This window comes from Phytophthora cinnamomi (genome assembly GCF_018691715.1).
Source record: "Phytophthora cinnamomi strain GKB4 chromosome Unknown Contig29, whole genome shotgun sequence".
In the NCBI taxonomy this organism is placed as follows: Eukaryota; Oomycota; class Peronosporomycetes; order Peronosporales; family Peronosporaceae; genus Phytophthora; species Phytophthora cinnamomi.
The window spans coordinates 736,202-759,088 of NW_027150962.1; the positions used below are offsets into that span (position 1 = coordinate 736,202).

The 22,887-nt window shown below is 58.6% G+C and overlaps 7 protein-coding genes across 8 annotated transcripts; 4 read left to right on the forward strand and 3 right to left on the reverse strand.

Annotated features, from left to right (window-relative positions):
- Positions 1-261: 261 nt before the first annotated feature.
- IUM83_10060 (uncharacterized protein) lies at positions 262-2,696 on the forward strand (the record flags this gene model as incomplete). Its single annotated transcript, XM_067934544.1, has 2 exons — positions 262-2,094; positions 2,166-2,696. 2 exons carry the CDS (start codon positions 262-264, stop codon positions 2,694-2,696), a joined length of 2,364 nt encoding a protein of 787 aa, XP_067793405.1.
- Positions 2,697-3,136: 440 nt separating this feature from the next.
- Positions 3,137-4,511, forward strand: IUM83_10061 (Calcium-dependent protein kinase 22; the record flags this gene model as incomplete). Its single annotated transcript, XM_067934545.1, has 6 exons — positions 3,137-3,530; positions 3,593-3,647; positions 3,721-3,829; positions 3,893-3,962; positions 4,031-4,344; positions 4,419-4,511. The coding sequence occupies 6 exons, from the start codon at positions 3,137-3,139 to the stop codon at positions 4,509-4,511; spliced, it is 1,035 nt and encodes a 344-aa protein (XP_067793344.1).
- Positions 4,512-4,517: 6 nt separating this feature from the next.
- On the reverse strand, positions 4,518-5,651 carry IUM83_10062 (nudix domain containing protein; the record flags this gene model as incomplete). The annotated part of the gene is made up of 1 exon (XM_067934546.1): positions 4,518-5,651. The coding sequence occupies one exon, from the start codon at positions 5,649-5,651 to the stop codon at positions 4,518-4,520; it is 1,134 nt and encodes a 377-aa protein (XP_067793407.1).
- A 118-nt stretch (positions 5,652-5,769) lies between these two features.
- On the forward strand, positions 5,770-6,895 carry IUM83_10063 (Coiled-coil domain-containing protein; the record flags this gene model as incomplete). The annotated part of the gene is made up of 2 exons (XM_067934547.1): positions 5,770-5,808; positions 5,888-6,895. 2 exons carry the CDS (start codon positions 5,770-5,772, stop codon positions 6,893-6,895), a joined length of 1,047 nt encoding a protein of 348 aa, XP_067793406.1.
- A 2,608-nt stretch (positions 6,896-9,503) lies between these two features.
- IUM83_10064 (Serine/threonine-protein phosphatase PP1-alpha catalytic subunit) lies at positions 9,504-10,572 on the reverse strand (the record flags this gene model as incomplete). 2 transcript variants are annotated; one of them, XM_067934549.1, is made up of 3 exons in its annotated part: positions 9,504-9,926; positions 10,002-10,358; positions 10,438-10,572. In XM_067934549.1, the coding sequence occupies 3 exons, from the start codon at positions 10,570-10,572 to the stop codon at positions 9,504-9,506; spliced, it is 915 nt and encodes a 304-aa protein (XP_067793409.1). The 2 variants fall into 2 exon arrangements, with proteins under 2 accessions (XP_067793409.1, XP_067793410.1); XM_067934548.1 differs by having other exon boundaries at positions 10,002-10,373.
- Positions 10,573-11,733: 1,161 nt separating this feature from the next.
- On the forward strand, positions 11,734-14,009 carry IUM83_10065 (Glycerol-3-phosphate O-acyltransferase; the record flags this gene model as incomplete). The annotated part of the gene is made up of 2 exons (XM_067934550.1): positions 11,734-11,825; positions 11,906-14,009. The coding sequence occupies 2 exons, from the start codon at positions 11,734-11,736 to the stop codon at positions 14,007-14,009; spliced, it is 2,196 nt and encodes a 731-aa protein (XP_067793408.1).
- A 212-nt stretch (positions 14,010-14,221) lies between these two features.
- On the reverse strand, positions 14,222-21,124 carry IUM83_10066 (Acetyl-CoA carboxylase; the record flags this gene model as incomplete). Its single annotated transcript, XM_067934551.1, has 2 exons — positions 14,222-17,329; positions 17,390-21,124. The coding sequence occupies 2 exons, from the start codon at positions 21,122-21,124 to the stop codon at positions 14,222-14,224; spliced, it is 6,843 nt and encodes a 2,280-aa protein (XP_067793325.1).
- Between the last annotated feature and the right edge of the window lie 1,763 nt (positions 21,125-22,887).

Genomic DNA, 22,887 nt, shown 5'->3' on the forward strand with positions numbered 1-22,887 from the left:
TCGCGCCTGCCTTCTTCGATCAGTATCACCACAACCCCGGCGGATCAACAAAAACAGAAAAAACCTCGGGGCGAACAACGACAAGCACGTAAAAACCTCGGGGCCCGCCACGTTGATCATGTGCACCACACCATCTCGACACAGTTTTTGTGAAGGACTATTTCCCCACCAATCACACGCCAGAAGACACAAATTTACTCAATTTGCGTGTAATACTCAGTAGCCGAACAGCCTCAAAGGAGCCAAAGAGCAGCGACCATCATGGAGGAAGCTGCTCCGCGCCGCGGAGCGCCGCGCGCCACGCGCTCCACGGCCAAGCCCTCTCGACGCGAGGTGCTGAACCCTGTGCGTATCAGCAGTGGTGGTGGCGGCGGCGGGTCGTCCGCCGACGAGGAAGAGGAGGAAGAGGAGGAAGAAGAAGAGGAGGAGGAGATCGAGGAGGAGGAAGAGGAGGAGGAGCCCCCAGTGGACGAGGCGGACGAGGCGGAACTGGACGCCATCGACGCCGCCTTCCGCATCTCCCCCACGGCCCGGGAGCTGCACACGCTGGAGCAGGGCACGCTCGTGCGCGTGCTCAAGACGCCCGACGTGGAGCAGCGCGTGCCCCACACGGTGCACAAGCTCGGCGTGGTGGAGGAGGTGCCGCAGCACCCCAACACGTGGTTCAAGGTGCGCATCCGCGACGGCGACGTGGTCTACAAGTACCGCCCGTCGGCGCTGGAGGTGCTGGAGGACGGCGACGACGTCAGCAGCCCGGCGGCGTCGCCCCACCACAGCCCCGTGCTGCTTCAGCAGGCGGGGGAAGGAGAGGAACGAGAGGAGGAAGAGCGTCGTCGGGAGGAGGAGGAAGAAGAGGAAGAGGAGGAGGGAGAGGAGAAGGAGCACAAAGAGGAGCAGCACCTGGAGCCCGGCACCCGCGTCCATTTGAAGCTCGAGACGCTGTTCCGAGGCGAGCGGTACTTGAAGAAGTACGACGGCAAGGAAGGAGTCGTCACGGGCTACGGAGACGACGGGGTCGTCGTGCAGCTGGACGGCAGTGAGGATATCGCGCTGACGCTGCGTCGGAGGCATTTGGTGGTGGTGCCCGACGAACCTGATGAGGAAGACGAAGACGACGGCGTGGAGGGAGACCAGGGTGACGGAGAAGAAGAGGAGGAGGAGGAGGAGCAGCAGAAGAAACCGGCGAAGGTCCATAAGAAGAGGAGGGGGAAGGGAAAACTGCTGTCCGTTCTGGATCCGGACATGTGGATCGACCGCAAGTGTCGGATCAATGTTGGCAAGTTCAAAGGTCAGCATGGCCGCGTGCTGCGATCGGGAAACGGCTGGGTGCAACTGAAGCTGGAGAACTCGAGTGAAAACACGGCCAAACGAGCATACGAGCTGACTCTGCTCGAGGATATGGAGACCATCAAAGTGCTGCATGCCAAGACTCTCGAGAAGGAGCGGAAGCGCCGCGCCGAGAGCCGAGCCAATGGCGCTAGCAGCCGCAATGAAGATGCAGATGAAGAAGACGAGGACGACGAAGCTGGCCACAGCGGGACTGATGACCCACTGGTTGGCGAACAAACGGAAGATTCCCAGGGCGAAGACAACGGCACACGCTCTCGCCGTGTTTCAACCCGCGGAAACTATGGGATCTCGTGGATTGAGAAGAAGGTGAACCTGCCAAATCGCAAGGGGTTTGGAATTGTGAAAAAAGCGGACCGTGATACGTGTACGGTGGAAATTCAGACTACGAAGGTGTTACAAGTGTTCAAGAAAAAGGATCTGGAACTTGCCGCTGACAGCCATGCCAAGACTGCTCGTCAGAACAGTCGCAATCGCAATAATGCCAAGGCACGCGAGAAGCTCGGACTGGATGAGGACGCGGTGCTCATGGGCACGACACCGTCGCGCTACATTGCGTTCCAGGACCTTGTGAAGCGGTTCGCAATGCGCCGACGGGAGAAATTGAAAAAGCGCCCAAACTTGATTGAGTGGCAGGCCCGATTGAATTTGAACTATCTTGAAAACGGATTCTGGGACAAAAGCAACCCTGCGGTTGTTGATCTGATCGTGACCCCCCAGTGTGAGATTTGTGGCGTCGAGAAAGAGGTATGGTGTGGCGTATGAGATTAGTTTGTGCTCGTCTCTAATATCTGTGTGTGTATTTGTGCTGCTCGCAGGACATGGATGGCCACTGTTGGAACAACGAATGCCCTAGGTGTCCCGCATTTGATGTGGATGGATTCGACCCCAAGGATGAGTGTGCTTTTATGCGAGTACCGGTGGCGCCATTCGCAAATAACAGCATCACCAGTTCCCTGTGCCTCAAAAAGGAGGATCTGTCAAGGAAGCGCAAGCGTAGGTCGCTGGACGCATCACCCGTGGGGACTGGAAGGAGCCAAGCTGACGGAGAACAAGTTGCTTCGCCTACAGGAGAGACTAAGAAGCCAAAGAGGGATGCTGGAAAGACCAAGAAAACCCCGACGGCGTCTACTGACAAGGATATGAAGAATGGTGAAAAGGGTGGAAGGAAGAAACCCGGAAAAACTTCTGCTGAACAAGGCGACCTGAAGCGCGGCAAAGGAATGGCAAAGAAAGCCAAGGGCGAAAAAAGCCCCAGATCGATGGCTCCTAGTACCGAGACTGAGACCGGAGAAGCGTCACCTTCCAACGCCTTCCGCCCTCACTACGACAGCGTGTTTTCGCGGTAGGAAGCTTTTCTGTGAGACAACACGTGCCGGCGGGTAAGTGCCGCACTCCTGAAATAGGCTGGAGTTTGAGAGCGGTGTAAATGCATATTTCATGGTCTAGTAATTCGCTCGATACTCGGCTTTGTCGCCGTCTAACTCAGGGAAATTGAAGCACTTCACATGTTTTGTATGCAGCGCGTGTATCTTATCGATGCTCCTTGAGCTCTGATCCCCGAACCAAAGTGTATTATTATCGGGTGGGTGACGAAGGTGTGATTTGGCTGTGGCAGAGCTGACACGAACGTGTTGTTCGGTGGCCCCGTTGGTGGGGTAGTTGAGATTGAAACAACTCGGCCCCACTTGGGTTCGGCCTCATCGACGTTATGGCGCCGAAGCGCAAACAATCACAACCATCGCATTCCGAGGGCAAGAATGGACTCCCACCTGTCATACCTCCGCCCATGCTCAAGCGCAAAAGCAGCAGCGTGAGTGTGTTGGATGTTACCGGCGGGGCCTCTAGCAAAGGCGCAGAGCACAACGGAGATCTCCCTCGAGTTGGTCGCGATACTGGCAGTCTTCAGGACCTTCGACCCGATGGAGATAATAACGGTACGGCAAACAGGACACAAAGCGCGGCAGGGAGCAAGCGTGGAGACAAGAAAAAGAAGTTGCCAAAGAATGGATGGTCAAACGAGACTGGAGACGCGCTGCCCATGGTGACACAAACTTCAGACTCCCAAGGAGACAGCAAGTCTTCCCCGTCAAAAGTCCAGAGAGAGAGCACGCGGCGACGGCGTGCCGGGGATATCACCCTCACCCGTCCAGCTACCATTGCTGTCGTCGTGAAGTATCAGTGTAAGCTGGCATGCTTTGTTGTTTAGCGCAGCGACTCAAAACTGACATGCTGCATTATCCAGTAGGGCAGCACGAGCTGAAGAAGTTCAAAACATGCTTCAAACAAATCGATCTCGAGTATGTGCTAGGAACGCAGTTGCATGGCTGTTCTAGGGGCTCACCACTGTCTTAATGCTTTATTGTATTGCAGCGCGAGTGGTGTCATCGATTACGACGAGTTCTTCGAGTTTATCGACGAGACGAAGACACCGTTCTCCGAGAGCCTCTTCCGCATGATTGATTCCGATAGCAATGGATCGGTATGAATTGCAGCCGCTTATGTGGAAATCGACCCATTGCTGACTAGTACGTTCTCCTTGCAGATCGATTTCGAAGAGTTTGTTCACGCAATGGTGCTTTATTGCATGTACACCCGCGATGAAATTCTTCACTGTACGTAGTTTGCTCGAACTTCGAGGCTCTGAATTTCGATGAGTTACTAAGTATCGGGGTGCTGTCAGTCGCTTTCGATACCTTCGACCCTGCTGCCACGGGGTCCATCGGTGACAAGGAGCTTCGTCGCCTGATTAGCATGGTCAACGATGGTCAGTCCAAATTCACAGGCAATATCCACAATGCGCTGGCAGAATTCGATCGAAACAAAGATGGCGTTATCGACTTTGAAGAGTTCAAGAACATGAACAAGCGCTTCCCAATGCTGCTGTTTCCTTGCTTTCGACTCCAGGACCGCATGCAGAAATCTACACTGGGCGACAGTCACTGGCTTCAGCTTCATAAACGACTCTACGAGCGCCTCAAAACGGAGAATTATAAGGTACGGACAAACCACGTGACTGCTTCTATTTGATCACTTCACTGACAAATCTGCTCCACTCCGGATTGCTACAGCGAAAACACAACGGTGCTCTTCCAGCGCTTACTCTCGTTGGTGCCATCGTCAAGTTTCTTCGATTGGACACCCGCGACGTCTACCAGCCTTAGTCAAGATTACGTTGAAGACGATGTCATGTGGACGAGATCAAGCGGATAGATCGGCTTTCCTGAGGCGATATGGTTAAAATACGTGACGGGTTCGGACCCTCGTAGCGGTAGCGATGCAACTTGATCGGCCCGACACCACGTGGCTCCCGCACTTTCGTAATCTGGGATCGACTTGGGCGGCTGGTCGCAGTCCAACGGCTCAGCGTAGAAGATGAAGCGCATGCGCACATATTGACTACCATTGCGGTCTTGTTTGGGGTGGTACTCGAGCTTGAGCAGTCCCGTGAGGCGGATGTCGATGCCGGCCTCTTCTTTCGTCTCGCGGATCGCAGCTTGCGCCGGGTTCTCTCCGCTGTCGATGCGTCCCCCCGGCAGCCAGAAGCCCGAGTTGGCGAACTCTTGCACGAGCAAGAAACTGTTGTACTTTTTGTTGTGGCACACCACGAGCGCGAACGAGTAGAGCGTGCTGTCGGCCATGTTGAACTCGCTCGCCATCTCGTGGCGGCCCGGCGGGCCGTGGGCGTTGTGCATGTGCACCTGGAAGGGCCCCCGCGGGGTCTCCCGGCATATCGGGCACGTGATCCCGTCCGTGTTCTTCTCGTTGATATGGTACATGGGGCAGTGTCTCCAGAGCTGGTCCTCGTCCATGCCGTTCTTGCCGCAGAACGGGCACGTGAAGCCGTCGCGTCCGCCGGACCTGCCTTTGCTCTTCCGTCTGTGGTTCTTGTAGCTGCCGTTGTCCTCTCCACACGAGGCGATGAAAGCCAGCACGTCCCGCACGGCGTCCAGCGAGTCCGTGACCATGTTGGCGCCCTCCTGGAAGCTCTGGTAGCGGCCCATGGGGCGCTCCGCCAGCTGCGGGCTGAAGATGCACAGGAAGATCTGCTTGCTGATGGTGCGGATCAGGCGCAGCAGCGGGAACAGGCGCTGCTCCGACAGCCCCGAGGCGCGGAACAGCACCGCGTCGAAGGGCGCGCGCGTGTGCGTCTGCACGAGCTGCTGCAGGATGTCGGCCTCGAGGTGCACCGCCAGCTCCGTGACGAAGCCCTGCGCCGTGCAGGCGTGCACGCACGCGTTGTCCAGGCTGTCCAGCGGCACGTCGTGGCTCGAGACGTTGCGGATCACCAGCGCGCGCTTCATGATGGAGACCGGGGAAGAGCTATTGTTACACACAATTGCTACACAGACGTATCGAAATGATTGCCGCCGATTCACGAAACGACGCGGAAGCTGGAGATAGGAGACCGTGGAAGCGAAGATGAACGACGAGGACGAGCTGGACGACTTGGAGGCGAAGGTGCTGGGCCGTGTGCTCTGTAGTGATGGATATGGATCGGTGCGTTGCGTGCTAACACGCGTGCTTTGTTGCGCTGCAGCTGGACGACCTGACGCACCAGAATGACGTGCTGCGGCAGGAGAACGAGCTGCTCGAGTCGTATCTGCAGCGCAACGGGCAGCCCACGACCGGCAGTGACGATGAGGAGAAGCAGAGCGAGCGCGACAAGAAGACGGGCCTGGGCTCCAGGCAGCGCCGCGTGCGCGCGCAGGTGATGCTCACGATCGAGCAGAAGAACGACATTTGCAGCACGGAGCTCGAGGCGGCGCAGAAGGAGCTGGAGGAGACCAAGCGCTCGTCCGAGCGGCTCATCGACACGCTGCGTGCCGTCCTGGAGGAGACGGACATCCGCATCGCGGAGCTCAAGAAGGACGCGTACGAGTTCAAGCGCGACATCGTCGTAGGCGCCGAGAACTTCCGCACGGGCAAGACCATCGCCGAGAAGATGATCCGCTACATGGAGGAGAAGCTGCGCCAGAAGGACGCCATCGTGGAGAAGCTGCGGCTCAAGAACGCCACGCTGAAGAGCCAGGCGCAGAAGATCGACGCGCAGCTCCGGCACAAGGAAGAGATGGGCGACGCGCTGCACTACATCGACTTCCATCAGCTGCAGATTGAGAACAAGCAGTACGTGGCCAAGATCGAGGAACGCAATGAAGAGTTGCTACGTCTAAAGCAGACCACGGGAAGCACTGTGCAAGTGCTAAACAACCTGAAGAAGCGGCTGCATGAGCTGCTCGAGGAGAGTGCGTGGCTTCAAGGCGAGATTCGCACGCGTACCGAGCTGAACGAAAAAATTGTGGAGGAGATCGCGCTGGTAGAGGAGAAAAACCAGAAGGACATGCGCCGCCTGCAGTCACTGCAGATCCAGCAGTCAGCCGAGCCAAGCAAGGACATGCCGCAGATTCTGGACTACGTCGGGCAGAAGGCAAAAATGTACGAGCTGCAGCAAGAGGTCAAGAACTACGAGCGCAAGGTGGAGATCGCGGAGCGAGCCGTCAAGCTAAGTCGGGCTAAGGAGGCTAAGCGCTTGCAGGCGCAAGGTTAGCAAGCATGTATACCCAGGAAACATTTGTAGGCTTGTAAGTCACTAGGAATGGATTCTATGTCTAACCGTTTGAGCACGAATACTTGCACCTTATTGTCACTTCAAACGACGCGACCCTCAACGAAGGCTAACCCCACGTTTTCCATGGAGAGAGCGCGCATTCGGCGCCGACGACAGCAGTTCCAGGCACAGCTCGAAGTCCGATCAAGAGAGCTGCGGGATGCGCTAGCAGCTCAGCTTTCGACAAACGGAGCCAAAAATGCATCCGTTCACACACGACTCGTGCTGAAGCTGCAGTATCAGCTTGGCGAGCTGTGTGCAGAGTACGACGAATTCGGGCTTGCAAGCATGTACTTCCAACAAGTGCTGACTGGTGTTGAAGCATCTCACGCAAACGGCGAGCTAGCCAAAGAAATGGACGAGGAAGTCGTGGAGCTCGCGGTTTTGCGATCAAATACCCTAAACTGGCTGGCGGTCACGCACTTTCGGTCTGGAAACCAAAGCGAGGCGATGGAGTTCCTGCTGCAGGCTAAAAAGCTCACTCGAGGCGATTCGTCCCCTACCAAATCGATCAGTCCGCCGGTGGACAAGTCCCTGACAGCTAACTACGCGATCTTCTTGCACGCTAAAGGCAACATCGCAGATGCGCAGAGCGCAGCCCAATTGGTGGTGGACGAGGATGAATCCGATCCCAGCGAAGAATCCCTTGATGATACTCGCGCCCGAAGCACTGCCTTTATGTGTACGTACTTTGCTTCCGAGGTTTTTACTCTGCGTCATTAACCGTTGCAGTCCTTTGCTAACACATTGTATATCAGTGCTAGCGAGTATCTGCAAAGCAAAAGGAGATCCTGGACAAGCTTTGAAGCATGCCGAACGGGCCGTAGGGCTGGCGGATCGTGTACAAGACCCTCGACTAATTTCACGCGCGCATAATAACCTCGGTATCTACTGTCTCGAACAAAATGATGTAGAGCGAGCATTCAACCTGTTTGCGTGTGCATATCGTGCTGCTCGGCAAATCAAGGATTTCCAGCAGCAAGCGATTGTCAAATACCATTTAGGAATTGCGCTTTCGTACCTTGGTCGAAATCTAAATGGAAAGCACGAGATCAACGACGACGAAGAGGATGAAGATGCCCTGGGAGAAATGCAACAAAAGCAAGAACAGGAGCAACCGACTTCACCGGAAAACGGTGACACACTCGAGAGAGAACCCGATACGTCATCAGCGGTGAACACTAACGCCGAAGCTGACCCTGCAACAGAAGTCTCCACCCCCGTGATTACAGTTGCAGCACCACCGACAACCAAGTCACCTAAGGATTTGTTTCTTGAAAGCGAAAATCTAACGGGTGCTTTACCTGAGCCAGATAACTCTCTCCGAGTACTGACACAGAGTTGCCGTGGCGAGGAGGAATACTATGCTGGTGAATTTCATAACGCTGAGGCCGAGTTCACTATTGCACTAGGTCAGTTGAAAGAGTTTACGGGGATCGACCTCGAGGAGAACCAGAAGTTGGATTCAGTGGCAAATGGTAATGCGCAACCCAACGATGAAGATGTTAGGGAGGATGTGGACGCTGAAGAGGAGGAAGAAGATATTGCAATACCTCCTATTGAACCGGAACTGGCAAAACTACATGGTCTATTGCTAAGTTACACGGGATGCACGCGGCTCGTGGAGGGTAAATTTGGCCTTGCCGAGCACTCACACAAACGTGACCTGGCTTTGGCGCTACGTCAAGAGGATCTTCATGCTCAGCACCGAGCATTACGCAACTTAGCTATTGTTTATAATGCCACGCAGCGTTACGTTGAAGCAATCCCGCTTTGGAGGGAAGCGCTCGAGCTCGCAGTCGTTCTCGATTTCCAAAGCGAGCAACTAATGGCGTTTTCGGGTCTAGGATCTGCACTTCGAGAACTAGTGATGCTGGAGGGGCCAGGTGCAGCCGCAGCAGCAGGAGTTGGATCCATGCAACCACTGCAAGTGTTTTTGAAACAACGCGCTATTGCTGAGCAAATTGGCGACCTTCATCAACAGATTTTGGCTCAGCGACACATTGTTAGTGTGTACGAAAGTCCGATCTCGAAACCACAGATGGACGGTGAGGCTACTGAAGCACTTGAACGTCGACTATCAGAGTGTGATGCACTGGTACGGCTATGCGAGAAGTACGAAAACTTGCAGTATCGTGCAGATGCGTATCGATCTCTGGCGAATGCTCTGACTTCACAGCTCGCACGACTGCGAGCTCGAGCTAATGGTGATGGAACTTCACCACCGCAGTATGGTCTAGCGGATGCAATTGCCGTGTTATCTCAAAAGCGAAATAGCGTTTGCGCTAGTTACCAAGAAGCTAATGTGGCGCTCTCGACTGCAGCAGCTCTCATGTTCCAAGACGTCCACGAAGAGGGGTTTGATGACGAGGAAAAAGTGCCAAAGCCAAAATCTGATGAACGTCACGCTCGACCACCTTTGACACGGCTAGAAATCTTGCATCGTCGTTAAGCAGCGACACCACCAATAACAGTAGAGCTACAGCCACTTTAAATCTAATGATGTTGCTATTAGCGTGTTGCTACCAGGTTCAGCTTTATTTGTCGTCTAAACTTTCTTTGGTTGCTTGCGCTTGTCGCTTGAGGCGAGGACTTTGAAAGTGCAGCGGAGACTTTCGTCCACAACTAGCATTGCCCCTGCGTTGTCGAACTCGTTGCAGTAGTTGGGAGCGGAAAAAATGGTCACGAGTTTGCGTCCGGCAAAGAATTCATACCCATCGGAGACAACTTGGTGTGCTCGGCAGACCAGATCCAGGTCGTGTGTTTTTAGGAATTGGTCCACTACGTCAGTACCGAAGATGTACGACACGCCGCGGTCGCTTTCGGTCCAGCCCTGACTATCTGGATCGGGATCCGACCAAAGCAGATCGCACAAGAGTCCTTCGTCGGGAACGTCCGTCGGACGTCGAATGTTCTTAATCTGATCGAGTGTATAAAGATCGGGTGACAGTCCTCCATGCGTGCAGAAAATCTAGGATCCGATAGCACGGTAAGTGGTGTGAGGTTGTATTCGCATCAAGCGAACATAATTATACCGGAGACTCACCTTTCCTGCCACGACAGCTGAGATAGGCATGCAGTTAAAGCAATCGCCGAACGTGCGCCAGACCTTCACGGAGTATCGGCGTTTGCATTCATCATAAAATCCGTAGATGCGGTTGATCGAAGCGCATTCGTGGTTCCCTCTCAACAAATAGAGCTGTTCCGGGTACTTAATTTTGTATGCGAAGAGCAAGCAGATCGTTTCGATGCTCTGCATGGCGCGGTCGACGTAGTCTCCCAGGAAGAGATACCGCCGTTCGTCTGGGAAGCCTCCCATCTCAAACAGCCGCAGCAAGTCCGAATACTGTCCATGGGTGTCTCCGCAAATGTTAATCGGCGAGGGAACCTCCACGAGCGGTGGCTGCTCCAGGAAAATCTGTATATCGGACAAACCATGTTAGACGGCGATTAGATAGAAAGGTGGCCTTACTAGCACTCACCGTGCGGATTTTACGACATAGCAGCAGCACTTCATCCGTGGTGATATCCGTGACTTCGGTCTGCGTAGGTTTATCCTGCACACTGAGCAGCTTGCGGATAACACCGTCGACTACCTGAATGCTCGGGTCTGCCATCGTGAGGTGTCAAATATTCCACCACGTCGTCCGTCAGATGAACGATGCCTGTGTTGCAGCGGAATAGGCGAGCACGCAGTCCGGCAAGAAGGCGAGTTGGCAAGCATGCAACCAACGCGTGCAGAGGCTATTTTTTCGCGGGGATGCTACTGCCATGAATAGCAGGATTAAGTTAGTACACTGTCGTGGCCCAACTGCACCTTGTTTCACGTACGAGTCTGGAGTCCGCGTGCCATAACAGCAGCAAGCCGACATGTTTGGACCCTCTCTAGACGTCTCCACCTTCATAGGTCCAAACGTAGTCACGGTCAGGAATCGCTTGTCATCATGAAACAAGGCGACCCCTTTTCACAGATCCTCAAAGCAAATTTGTATTGAATAACTGCACCCAGCACTGCTTATCACGGTAGATTTCTCATTGCTGTCTTTTGGTTGCAGTTCTTACAGCAGGCTCGCATTGAAACACAGTGTCGATCAATGAGTCACAGTGGAGCGATAATGCTAAGCCTCCAATTGCAAAATGAGAGCCCCTCCAAGCTCAGCCCGACCATGTCGGGGCCTCAGAGGTGCCTCGGCAATGATCAAACAACCGCCCCAGCAGCCGACGGCTGCCGTATCGCGGCGCATTGCCAAACTATCGGCGTTTCAAGGAGCAACTTCCATCCACTGAGCAGTATCCAACGGCCCAGCTCATTCTGCAATCGGGCGGTTTGCTGCGGTCTTGCGCCGACCTTCGACCATCGTTCCTTCTGCCATGGGTGCTGACTAGCAGTGCTTGCGCTGTGCGAATTGCAGCGGCGAGTGTTGCGGTAGACGCCGCCAAGCGCGCGGTCGACCCGAGTGCGTGTTGCGCAGAGCTCGACACGAGTTGCACCTACACTGCGTTCCATAAAAACTGCTAACTCAGACCTAGCCCTCCCTACGAACCATAGTCAACCCAAGTAGTCTCCGACCCGCGGGACGGCCCGCCCGCAGATTCGTGACGCGCCAGACGCGATCTTGCCTCAAATCCCCATACAAACGCCAAGTGAGCGCTTCCTCGCATTCTGGAAGCAGGTCAGTTCCCGATCTGCCGGCCAAGAAAGAGATCAAAGCGCGCGAGAGAGACAAAAAGACCCACTCAGCCACCCACCCACCCAGCCACCCACCCAGCCCTGCAGGATGAAGTTCCACAACAAGGAGGTGCTGAATGACACGTGGACGCAGTTCCTGGCGCTGTGTCTGCTGCTCATGCTGGCCGTCGACTCGCTCAAGTACGTTCGTATACATACCCCCATGCTTCTCTCCGTGTGTATACTACCTGTATACTAACTGTATACACCTCGCTCTGCAGCCCCATCAAGGCCGTGAGCAAGTTCCTGGGCGTGCCGTCCGACTACTGGGGGCTGCTGGCCGTGGGCATGATGCTGGGGCTGCTGTTCCACAACGCGGCGGACGTGATCTACCGCTCCACGCGCGTCTTCCTCAACAGCATCCTCAGCATCTCGTTCAAGAGCGTGGACCTCATCGGCCTGGACAACGTGCCCGCCGAGGGCCCCGTGATCTTCACGGGCAACCACGCCAACCAGTTCGTGGACGGCCTCGTGGTCATGATGACGAGTCCGCGCAAGGTGGGCTTCATGATCGCCGAGAAGTCGTGGCACCTGCCCGTCGTGGGCCACCTGGCCCGCATCATGGGCTGCATCCCGGTGGTGCGTCCGCAGGACTCGGTGGCCGCCGGCGTGGGCCACGTCAGGCTGGCCAGCGGCGAAGCCGTCACGCCCGCCAGCTCCGCCAGCGGCGGCGCCAGCAGCGGCAAGCCCCAGTGGCTCGTGCAGGGACAGGGCACGAGCTTCACCAAGCAGGTGACGCCCGGCGACCAGATCCGCTTCCAGGGCAAGAGCGTCAAGGACTCGGGCTCGCCCGTCAAGATCCTGCAGGTGCTGGACGACGCGCAGCTGCTGCTGAACGCGCCGCTCCAGGACGGAGAGGGCAAGCCGGTGCTCGAGCACGGCCCCTTCGGCATCTTGAAGCGCGTGGACCAGTCCGTGACCTTCGCCAAGGTGTACACGCACTTGAAGCGCGGCAACTGCATCGGCATCTTCCCCGAGGGAGGATCGCACGACCGCACGGACCTGCTGCCGCTCAAGGCCGGTGTGGCCATCATGGCGCTCGGAGTCAAGGACAAGTACAACATTAACGTGCCCGTGGTGCCCGTGGGACTCAACTACTTCCGCGGCCACCGCTTCCGGGGACGCGTGACGGTGGAGTTTGGCACCCCCATCACGGTGGACCAGATGCTGATGGAGAAGTACGAGGAAGACAAGCGCACGGCATGCAACACCTTCTTGCACCGCGTGGAGGAGAGCATGCGCTCGGTGATCGTGACGACGCCGAGCTACGGCGTCATGCAGGAGGTGCTCACTGCCCGTCGCCTGTTCCAGCGCTCTGGCGTTCGTCTGTCGGCGAAGGAAACGCAGGACCTCAACCGCCGCTTTGCCGAGGGCTACAAGGTGTTGCAAGATGTTCCTGAGGCCCGTGAAGACCTTGCGGTGCTCCAGCACAAGCTGGACACTTACTACAAGACGCTGCAGAAGATGGGTCTCAAGGACCACCAGGTGCCTTACATTCCTTGGTGGACTATTCACGATGTACTCGGCTCCGCTCTGTACGGCACGCTGATTCTGCTTCTGGCTTCGATCCCGTCTTTCATTCTGAACGCGCCGGTGGGCATTTTGGCGCGCTACGTGGCGAACACGGCTCAGAAGAAGGCGCTCGAGGGCTCCAAGGTCAAGGTCATGGCGCGCGACGTTGTTCTGAGCAAGAAGATTCAGTTTTCGATCTTGGCGGTGCCGCTGCTGTGGTTCATGTACCTTGCTGCCGCTGTAGCCTTCACGGACTGGTACTGGTCCTCGATCGCGCTGCTCATGGTGTCGTTCCCTCTGTTCTCCTTCTTTGGCGTTCGCTCCGTGGAGGCTGGAATGATTGAGCTGAAAACCGTGCGCCCGCTGTTCTACCGTCTGCTGCCGACGTACAAGGCTACGCAAGATGAGCTCCCGCGCCAGCGCGCTGAGCTGCAGAAGGAAGTGCGCGAGTTCGTCAAGAAGTACGCGCCGTATCTGGGCAAGCTGGCCGAGCCGAAGAAGCTCGACTGGAGCGAGTACATGCACGAGCGCTCGCTGGTGCTTGCTGAGAAGGCCAAGCTGCAGACCGAGACCCCGCCGCCGCCCCCGGCGCACGAGGAGGAAGGCGAGGAGCCTCGCGAGGGCGAGGGCGAGGACCAGATTGGATCCCCCGTGCCCACCATCACGAAGTTCCACGACATCAGCATCCTCGGCAAGTCGGAGAAGTCGGTGGCAGACTTGGCGGGTCTCGAACGCTCCATGTCGTGCCCGCCGGGATACCAGGAGTTGGCTGAGGAAGTTGCCAGGCAACGTCAGGGCTCCGCTTTCAGCTAGATTGTTCAAAGAGAAGTGTGCGCTTGGTAGTCGTCGCACCATAGTCAAGTATCGCTGTGTTTGATCCTTTTGCTTCGAAGTTTCGCGTTGTCACGGTGAAGACACTATCAAATCGAAAGTCATGAAGCGATACATATTCATTCACGTGTTCTCTCTCTCTACCTAACTCATGCACAACACCTGCAAAACTATCCCTTAACTATCTCTCCAGCTTACTTGTGGAAGATGGAACCGCGGCGCAGCGCGGCCACAGCCTCCTCGCGGTCCTTGTCGCTCAGCAGGTTGAGCACCTCCAGGATGCCAGCCACAGCGGCCTTGGGGTCCTTGCGGCCGATCTCCACGACCTGCGAGGCCATCTGCTCCTGGCGGAGCTCAGCAACACGAGAGGCGATCCACTCCTTGTCGCTGGACAGCCACACCAGCACGTCCGAGTCGCCGTGCGACCAGAGCTCGGACACCGACACGTTCTGCTGACGCGGCACACGGCCACCGTTCACGGCCTCCGTGAACCAGCCCTTGATCACCTGCTCCGAGCCCACGAAGGTCGTCGCGCGCGGGCCGCCGGCGCTCGCAGCCACCACCTGGCGGCGCAGCGTGAACTCCGCGAGCTGGCGCTTGAGGCGCCAGTAGAAGAACTTGCGCGAGTTGGACCAGGGCACAACCTGGCGGATGCAGCCCACGGACTTCATGCGGCCAGGCGTGTCGTGCAGGTCGCCGAACTCCGTGGCCACCTGCACGTAGATCGGCAGCAGCGTTTCCTCGCGGGTCTTGATCTCGGCCGAGATCTTGGCGCCCTCGGTCTCCTTCTCCTCCGGCGACAGCTCGGCAAGACGCGCGGTGAGCTGCTTGAGCTTGTCGTCGAGGCGGTGCATGGTCTGCAGGAGCTGCTTCTTGCGGTACTTGATCTCAATGAGACCGGCCGGCTCGAGCACACCACCGCGGCCCTGCGGGTCGGCGTACATCTCCATGATGCCCTCGTTGATGGTGGGGTCCACCACGGCCCACGCGCCACCACGCAGCTCAGCGAACGGCGGGATGTACACGAACACGGGCTGCTCGTAGTTGACGAGGCCGTCCACGATGGCAGCGCCGAACTTGAGCACCTCGTCGAACATGTCGCGCTGGCCACCGGAGAAACCACGCCAGTTGGCCAGGATGAACAGCGGCAGGTCCTCGCCCTTGAAGTCCTTGATGGCAGTGGCCGTCTTGTGGGCCGAGTCCGGGAACCACACCTGACCAGCCTGCGGCATCAGGTTCTCCTGCGAGGCAGGCGTGGCCGGGTCGGCAGGGATCACCTTCTCGGACGTGCGTACCTCCGTCACCACCACACCGCACGGGATGCCACCAAGGCGGCCGCGGCCGACGATCACGCTCTTGGCCCAGCCGTCAAGCGTCTCGCGGAACGAGTCCTTGTCCATGAGGCCCGAGACCCACTTGCCCGTCGCCTCGTCGACCTTACCCGCCAGCAGCGCACGCGGGTCGTACTGCGTGCTCTTGTCGGCGGGGCAGAAGTCCACCGTGCGCTCGATCTCATCCACTCCAGTCAGGTCGCGGATCGGCAGCGGGCCGCGGCGGACCGCCGGCACGAACGCCAGCCACTCGAGGATCGAGTAGATGCCCGAGAGGTGGTTCTTGGCCGTCAGGTGCGTCACACCGTTCGTGTGCATGATCTTCACGCCGCCCAGTTGGTCGTTCGAGGTGTAAACCTCCTTGCCCATGAGCTTGTTCAGGGCCTGGTAACCCGTCAGGATGATCGGCGAGTGCGTGGCGTTCTGCACCGTACGCTGGCCCAGTCGCACCAGGTAGGCGCCGATGCCGACACTGCGGCCGCAGGCGTACGTCAGCGTGAACACGTCCTGGTAGGCGCGCGACGTCTCGCCGGCAATGGTACCGCTGCCGCGCAGGCACTCCACACCAAGATCGATCTCGCGACCCACAATGTCGTTCAGCACGTAGCGCTCCTCGCCCGTGCTAGTGACCAGCAGCTTGGCGTTCACAGAGCCCTCGGCCGAGGCAACCTTGTAGTCCTCGGGCGTCAGGTACAGGTACTCGAAGCCCTTGGTCGGGTTGGTCTCGTCCTTCCAGCACACCTTGTACAGGGCCTTGATGGACTCGGCCATACCGATGCGGGCGCCAGCGTTAGCCGAGAAGAAGAAGCGGGGGATACCCTTCGAGCGAGCCAGCTTCGACGCCAGGTCGAACAGCGTGTCCTCGCGGGTACCGAAGGAGCCGGCCTTGAACGTGATGTCGTTGGCGATGATGATGATCTCACGTCCATCCGGGAACTCCGGCGTGTACAGCGTCAGCAGCCACGCCACCATGCCGATGTCGTTCTGGCCGCGCGGGCGTGTCGTCTCCGTCAGAGACTTGCCAGTCGCGTCTAGGATCAGCTCGCGCGTCTCCATCAGCAGGTTCGGGATGGTGATTTTGGAACCGCCACCGCGCGTACGCTGCTGCACGTACTTGCGCCACTGGCGCAGCAGGTTGTACTCGATGAGCTCCAGGAAGTCGTACACGTACACCGTGTTCGACATGGCCTTGGCCATCTGACGCTTCTTGTCAAACGGGAACACCACCGGGTACGGCGTCGTGACTGGCATGCCGTCGAGCTCGCCGTGAGTCTCGTCACCGATGGAGGTGAAGATAGGCTCGTCGTGGCCAGCGGCCTCGACGTACGCCTGCACACGGACCACGTAGCCCGTGGGGTTCTCGGCCACAAGGCGCACGGGGATCGCCGGGGCCTCGCTGTTGAAGCGCGCGATGATCTTGAGCTCCACCGTCGACACGCGTAGCTGCTCCAGACGCTCGGCGTAGCGGTACGCAAGAATGCGGATCACACCCTCGAGGTACTGCGGGTCCACAATGGCCTGCGGCAGGATGTTCAGGTACACGTGGTTGTTCTTGGTCGGCAGCGACGACTTCTTGACCAGCGGGTTGGCAAGGTTCACCTCCAGGGCGTTCAGAGCGTCAACCAGCGAGCGCTCGGGGCCCGGGTAGGCGTCGTACTGCGAGCGAGAGCCACTGCCATCGTGGTCCAGCTGACGCACCACAGCGCGCACGAAGATGCGCTGGAAGCGGTCGGTCACGATGTGCGAGTCGGACTCCTTCATCTTGGCCAGGTACAGATGAACGTTCTTGTTCTCCGACGCAAGAGGCGTGACGCTGTAGTTCTGAAGACGACGCAGCTCCAGCTTGTAGGCGAGAGGCGCCTCCATGTGGCGCAGGATCTTGTCCTCGCTGTAGTTCAGGCGGCCCGGGAAGGTGTAGATGTTCGGGTACAGGGCCATGTCCGCGTTGTGCACCGAGATGTTCTCGATGTTCTGCGGGCGCACGGAGAACGTCACTCGACGGATGTTGTGCGCGCGAAGGTCCTGGTCGACCGTCTTGAGGTAAGCCTCAGCCTGCTCCAGAAGGTTGGCCTCCTCCGAGTGCTCGTCCACCAGGATGACGTGCAGCACGTTCACCAGCGGGTCCTTGCGCACCGACAGCGTCTTCTTGGCCAGCGGGAACAGCGTCATAACGTCCGTGAAGGACTTCTGGAAAGCCTCCAGGTTGGCAAGGCGAATGATGGCGCCGTGACGCTCAAAGTCCGGCGAGATCTTCTGGTAGCTCTCAACCGGCTTGGCCAGCGGCTTCTCCGCCACCTCCTGCTCCTCGCTGCTCTCCTCGGAGTTCTGCTCGCCCAGGTCCAGCGAGCTGGCAGAGCTGTTGCGGCGCAGCAGGCTCGCCAGGTCGTCGTAACTCTCAGCAGGGGCGACGCCGACCGCAAGCGCATCGACCACGGGCGACTTGAACTGGAACGTCTTGGCGAAGATGTCGTTGAAGCTCATGGTCTCCATGGACTCGATCAGGTACGAGCGGTACACACGCAGCGCGTACAGCTCCAGAGCCAACTCGCGGATCTTCTCGTCCTCGTGGTCAAGGAGCGAGATAAGCAGGTCGAACAGCGGCTGCGACTGGTCCAGCAGGTTACCGCACGCGGCAGCAAGGTCGGTCGACGAGCCATCGGCGATGTAGTCCTTGAGCACCTTCTCCACCTGGCTGAGGCGGTCGCGGTAGGACGGCATCTTGTTGTCGATCAGCAGCTGACGGGCCTCAAGAGCCACGAGCGAGTACTGGTTCTCCTTGAACGTAGCAAGCTTCTCGAGGAGCGGCACGAACGCCGCAGTCTTCATCGACTTGCGAGGAGCCACGGCCGTGCCGCGCGCCATCTGGGCCAGGAGCTGCAGCAGCAGCTTGTTCTTCGCCTCCAGCGCCTTGTGCGAGCGAGCGATGGCGAAGACCTTGTTCAGGTCGGCCGAGTTCTGCTGACGCAGGGCCATCACCACATCCTCGATGTTGTGCGAGTTCGCGTACACCGTCTCCACCGTGAAGTACTCGTTGATGAGCTCGGTCAGCACCGCCTCCTCACCAGACAGCAGGCCGTGCTTGTACTTGGTGGCGATGTCGCGGAGCGTCACCACGGAGGCCTCGAAGTCCGAGCGCTGACGGTCCGTCGAGAGCGTCTTCTTGTGCTCGTCCAGAATCTCAACCACGTCGGCGACGTTGAACTCGTGGGTGGCCGTGGGCTCCTCCGACACAGCCTTCTTGAAGGTCTGGACCTTGTCCGTGATCTTGGCGAACACGTCAAGCGGGATGCGGCCCGCCAGCGACGACATGGCCTCCTTGATCTCCTCGACGGGCAACAGGGGCTCGTTCAACACCTGGAACAGGTCGACCAGTGCCTTGTGCGTGAGGTCCTCGGGGGCGTAGTAACCCTGCAGCACGCTCTTGAGGACAGCCAGCGACTTGCGCATCTTGTGGACAGACTTGGTGCTGTTTCCGTTGGTGTTCTCCGCCGATGGGAGCTTGCCCATGTACACGTCCGACTTCTTCACGCACGACGGGTCGTCAAGCTCCATGGTAGCGATGCAGTCGCCAGGGGCCAGCACAGCACCCTCCGACTTGAGCAGGCGGATCACACCGGCCTCCGGGGTCAGCAGCGGCATGTACATCTTCATCACCTCGATTTCAGCGTACGGCATGCCGCGACGCAGGCTGGCGCCGTCGTCCACCAGGTAGCGAGCGAGCTTACCGGCCGTGTTGGTCACCAGGCGCGTGGGGTCGTACTCCTTGGTGAACACGCACGTGTGGCTGTCCACCACAAGACGCAGGCCCTGGGCCTCCTTGGTAGCGTACGCGACGTGCGACTTGCCGTTCAGCAGCACCAGGAAGCCGCCGTCCGAGAGCGTGCGGATCTCCACCTGCACGTACGAGTCGTTGCAGAAGAGTGTGAACTGGATGGGGCCGCTGCGGCACGCCTTGATGTTGTACTTGATGCCTTCGTAAATGAGCTCCAGCGACTCCTCCTGGGACAGGAAGTGGTTGTGGGGGAGCTGGCCGCGCTCGATCTGGCTGACGTACTCCTCCTGCAGCGCGTTCGACGCCTGGTACGCGCAGCACACGGCGCCGACGAGGACGACCATGAGCGGTTCCGGGCGGCCCTGCAGACGCACTTCGTTGTGGTGCGAGATGCGCTCGTCCAGCCACGACGTGGAGATGCGGTTGTGTTTGAAATCGTCCGACTCCATCATGTTGACGATGTACTCGACGGTGGTGTGGATGTCACCGCGGATGGACAGCTCCTTGAGGGCGAGGATCATGTTCTTGCGGGCCTTCTCGCGCGTCGGGCTCCACGAGAACAGGTGGCCGATCTGCGAGTCGGCGAACTCGTGCACCTGGCCGGACGAGTCCACCGAGAAGTAGCCCCACACGTCGGGCGTGCTGCGGAAGTTGAGCTCCTGGATGGCGCCACTGGTGGGCTGGAAGCCGGCGTTCGGGTCTTCGGCCGTGATACGCGCGGCGATGACGTGTCCGTGCGGGGGCTTCTGCTTCTCCGTGTCGAAGTCGATGGGGGTCGTCTCGAACGCATCCTTGTTGTACAGACGACGCACGTCGGGGATGCAGTGCAGCGGGATGCCCATGGCCACCTGCAGCTGCGCGGCGGGCAGGTTCACGTGGGTGATCATCTCCGTCACGGGGTGCTCCACCTGCAGGCGCGGGTTGAGCTCGAGGAAGAAGAAGGCGTTGCCCTTGTCCTCGGGCAGCTCGCTGAAGAGGTACTCGACCGTGCCGGCGTTGACGTACTCGACCTCCTTGGCGAGGCGCGTGGCGGCGCGCATCATCTGCTCCCAGACGTCCTCGGTGGGGGCGAGCACGGGGCCTTCCTCGACGATCTTCTGGTGGCGGCGCTGCACGGAGCAGTCGCGGCCGCTGAGCGCGATGGCGTTGCCGTACGAGTCGGCCAGCAGCTGCACCTCGAGGTGGCGCGACTTGGGCGCGAGCTTCATGACGAAGATGGGGGAGCCGGGGATCTCGCCGCGCACGGCCTCCCAGGCGCTGAGCACCTTGTCCTCGTCGTGCACCATGCGGATGCCCTTGCCGCCGCCGCCCTCGCTGGCCTTGATCATGACGGGGAAGCCGATGCGCCTGCACTCCTCGAGGCAGTGCTGGCCGTCGCGCAGCATGGCGGCGTCGTAGATCTCGTCGGGGATGCCGTCGTGGGCCCTGTAGTCCACCTCCATGCCGTCGCCGTTCCAGGCGATGGTGGGCACCTTGGCGCTCTGCGCGATGATGGTGGAGCCGATCTTGTCGCCGAGCGCGCGCATGGGCTTGGCCGGCGGGCCGATGAAGACGATCTTGCGCTCCGTCTGCGCGAGCGTCTCGGGCAGGTGCGGGTTCTCGCTGGCGTGGCCCCAGCCGGCCCAGACGGCGTCCACGTTGAAGCGCTCGGCGATCTCGATGATGAGCGCCACGTTGGCGTAGTTGTGGTTGTTGGAGCCGCCGGGCACCTCGACGACGTGCTCGGCCATGCGGATGTACTCGGCGTTGGCCTTGAGGTCCTCGGGCGTGGCCATGACCACGAACGTCACGACGTGCTCGTCCGCGAACATCTCGTAGCTCCAGCTGCGGATGCTGCGGATGGCCTTGACGGCCGAGATGCCGTTGTTCGCGATGAGCACGGACGTGATGGGGCGCGAGCCCTGCTGCAGCCGCACGTACTCGGCCATGCTGCTGTAGCTCAGCGGGTTGCTGTCGCTGCGCGGCGCGGCGACCTCGGCTTCCTGGGGCGCCATGTCGTCTTGCGTCTCGGGCGTCGTCTCCCCTGCGGCTCCAGTTGTGGAATGGCCCGGCATGAAGAGGGGCGGGGACGGCGGGAGGTCGAGAGGGAGCTGATGCTGATGCTTTGGTCGCTGGTGGAGAGCGGAATGCGCCGGCCTAGCACAATTGAAACGGCTAATGGCGCCGCGCGATTGGCCCAAAATGCAGCCATACAAACGCCGAGTCAAGGCGAGCCAGGCGGGTTGTCAGCGGCGGGCCATTTCGACCCCCGCAGCGCGTCATCGTTTTGGTGGCGCGGACTCGAACTGACGTACGCGGAGCACATACAAAGACGAGGTCAAGAGCAACCTGTGGAGCTCGTCGTTCCGGCGGAGCTGGCAATGTCACCAGCACCGCCCCAGATCCGGAGCCACTACTGATTTCTTTACGCTTCGGTCGAAGCGCACGCACGGGGCTGGGCTCTTTGCGCGCCAGCGGATGGCCGCTCTGGCGCTCATGGTTGCCCGGGCGATGCTGCAGCGACCGCCGCAGTAGAAACGAAGCGCGCCCGTGCGGGGGGAGATGCGAGGTCTAGTGGCTTGCTGCCGCTGCGAATAATGGGGAGCTGCAGCAGCGGCAGCGTCCTGCATTCGCTGGTCAACCGGAACGGTCTCCATTGACCGAAAAGTGTGGGGCGGAGAAAGCTTGTCAAAAAATCGCATGACGATCAACTGAATGACGTCACTCCACTGCGCCCCTTCACAGTGATACCAACTGTTTTGGCGGGCGTATCGGAGTTTACAGGTTGGTTAGGCTTGAACTTGCCTCTTGAGCAGCATGTGGTTTCGAAGGCATATGGCATAGACGAGGCATTGCGCTGCAGGTGATGCGCCCACGTGTCACAAGGCGTGACGCGCCCCATGTATCCATCTGGGGCCTGCCTCAGCAAAGGCTGACGAAGGCCTGCATTGCACGGCATCCATTATCTTTAGATGCGGCGGCGGCGGCGGCGGCAGCGAGCAAGGCAGAAGGGTGTAGTACATTGCAATGACACTGTACAGGGAAGATCTGTCTGCACGAAGTATGGCGCTTGCGAGGACTTGACGAGCGCGAGTCCTGGGGGAAGAATCGCACCGTTAACGACTTCTTCGACCTCGTCGGGCCCTTCAATTACCCGAAGGAGAAGATGTCCATCGCCATGTTCACGTCGTCCTTGGGCGAGTTCGGAAAAGTCAGGGCGCTCTTCGCGAACACTACCCGTGGCTATCGGTGATCTTCCGCAACGATTTCGCGCAGGAAGGTCTGACTCGCTCCAACCGCCATGACCGCGCTCGTCAAGGAGACCAACGACGTATGCTCGCTCGATACCGCAACTATGCGCTGCTATCAACGATGAGGATGTGGCATCAGCACGTGGCCTGGCTGGATGCAGACGTTACCGTCGTTCCGTCAGGTCTAGTGCAGAAGTTGGTTCAATGACCGGGGTCTGGGTCGTGGTGGGCTGCAGTTGCTGTTGTCTGCGTTGATCGAGCCTACTGCAAGTACAGATACAGTACCGCTGAGAAACTTTGGCATCTTCAATTGTTTAATAGAGAGTATATTATGCTTTGCAATGCGTTTGTCGTTTTCACCTAGTGGTTTGCCCGAGTTATAATTTCTGGCGCCGATATAAATACAGATGGTCACTAACTCGACCAAGTTATTTTCACCAGCCTCGATATCGATCTCGATTTACGCTATCTGTGGTCGAATTGCCGATCCAAAAACGCAATTCGGGCCGATTTATTTTAAATCGCGA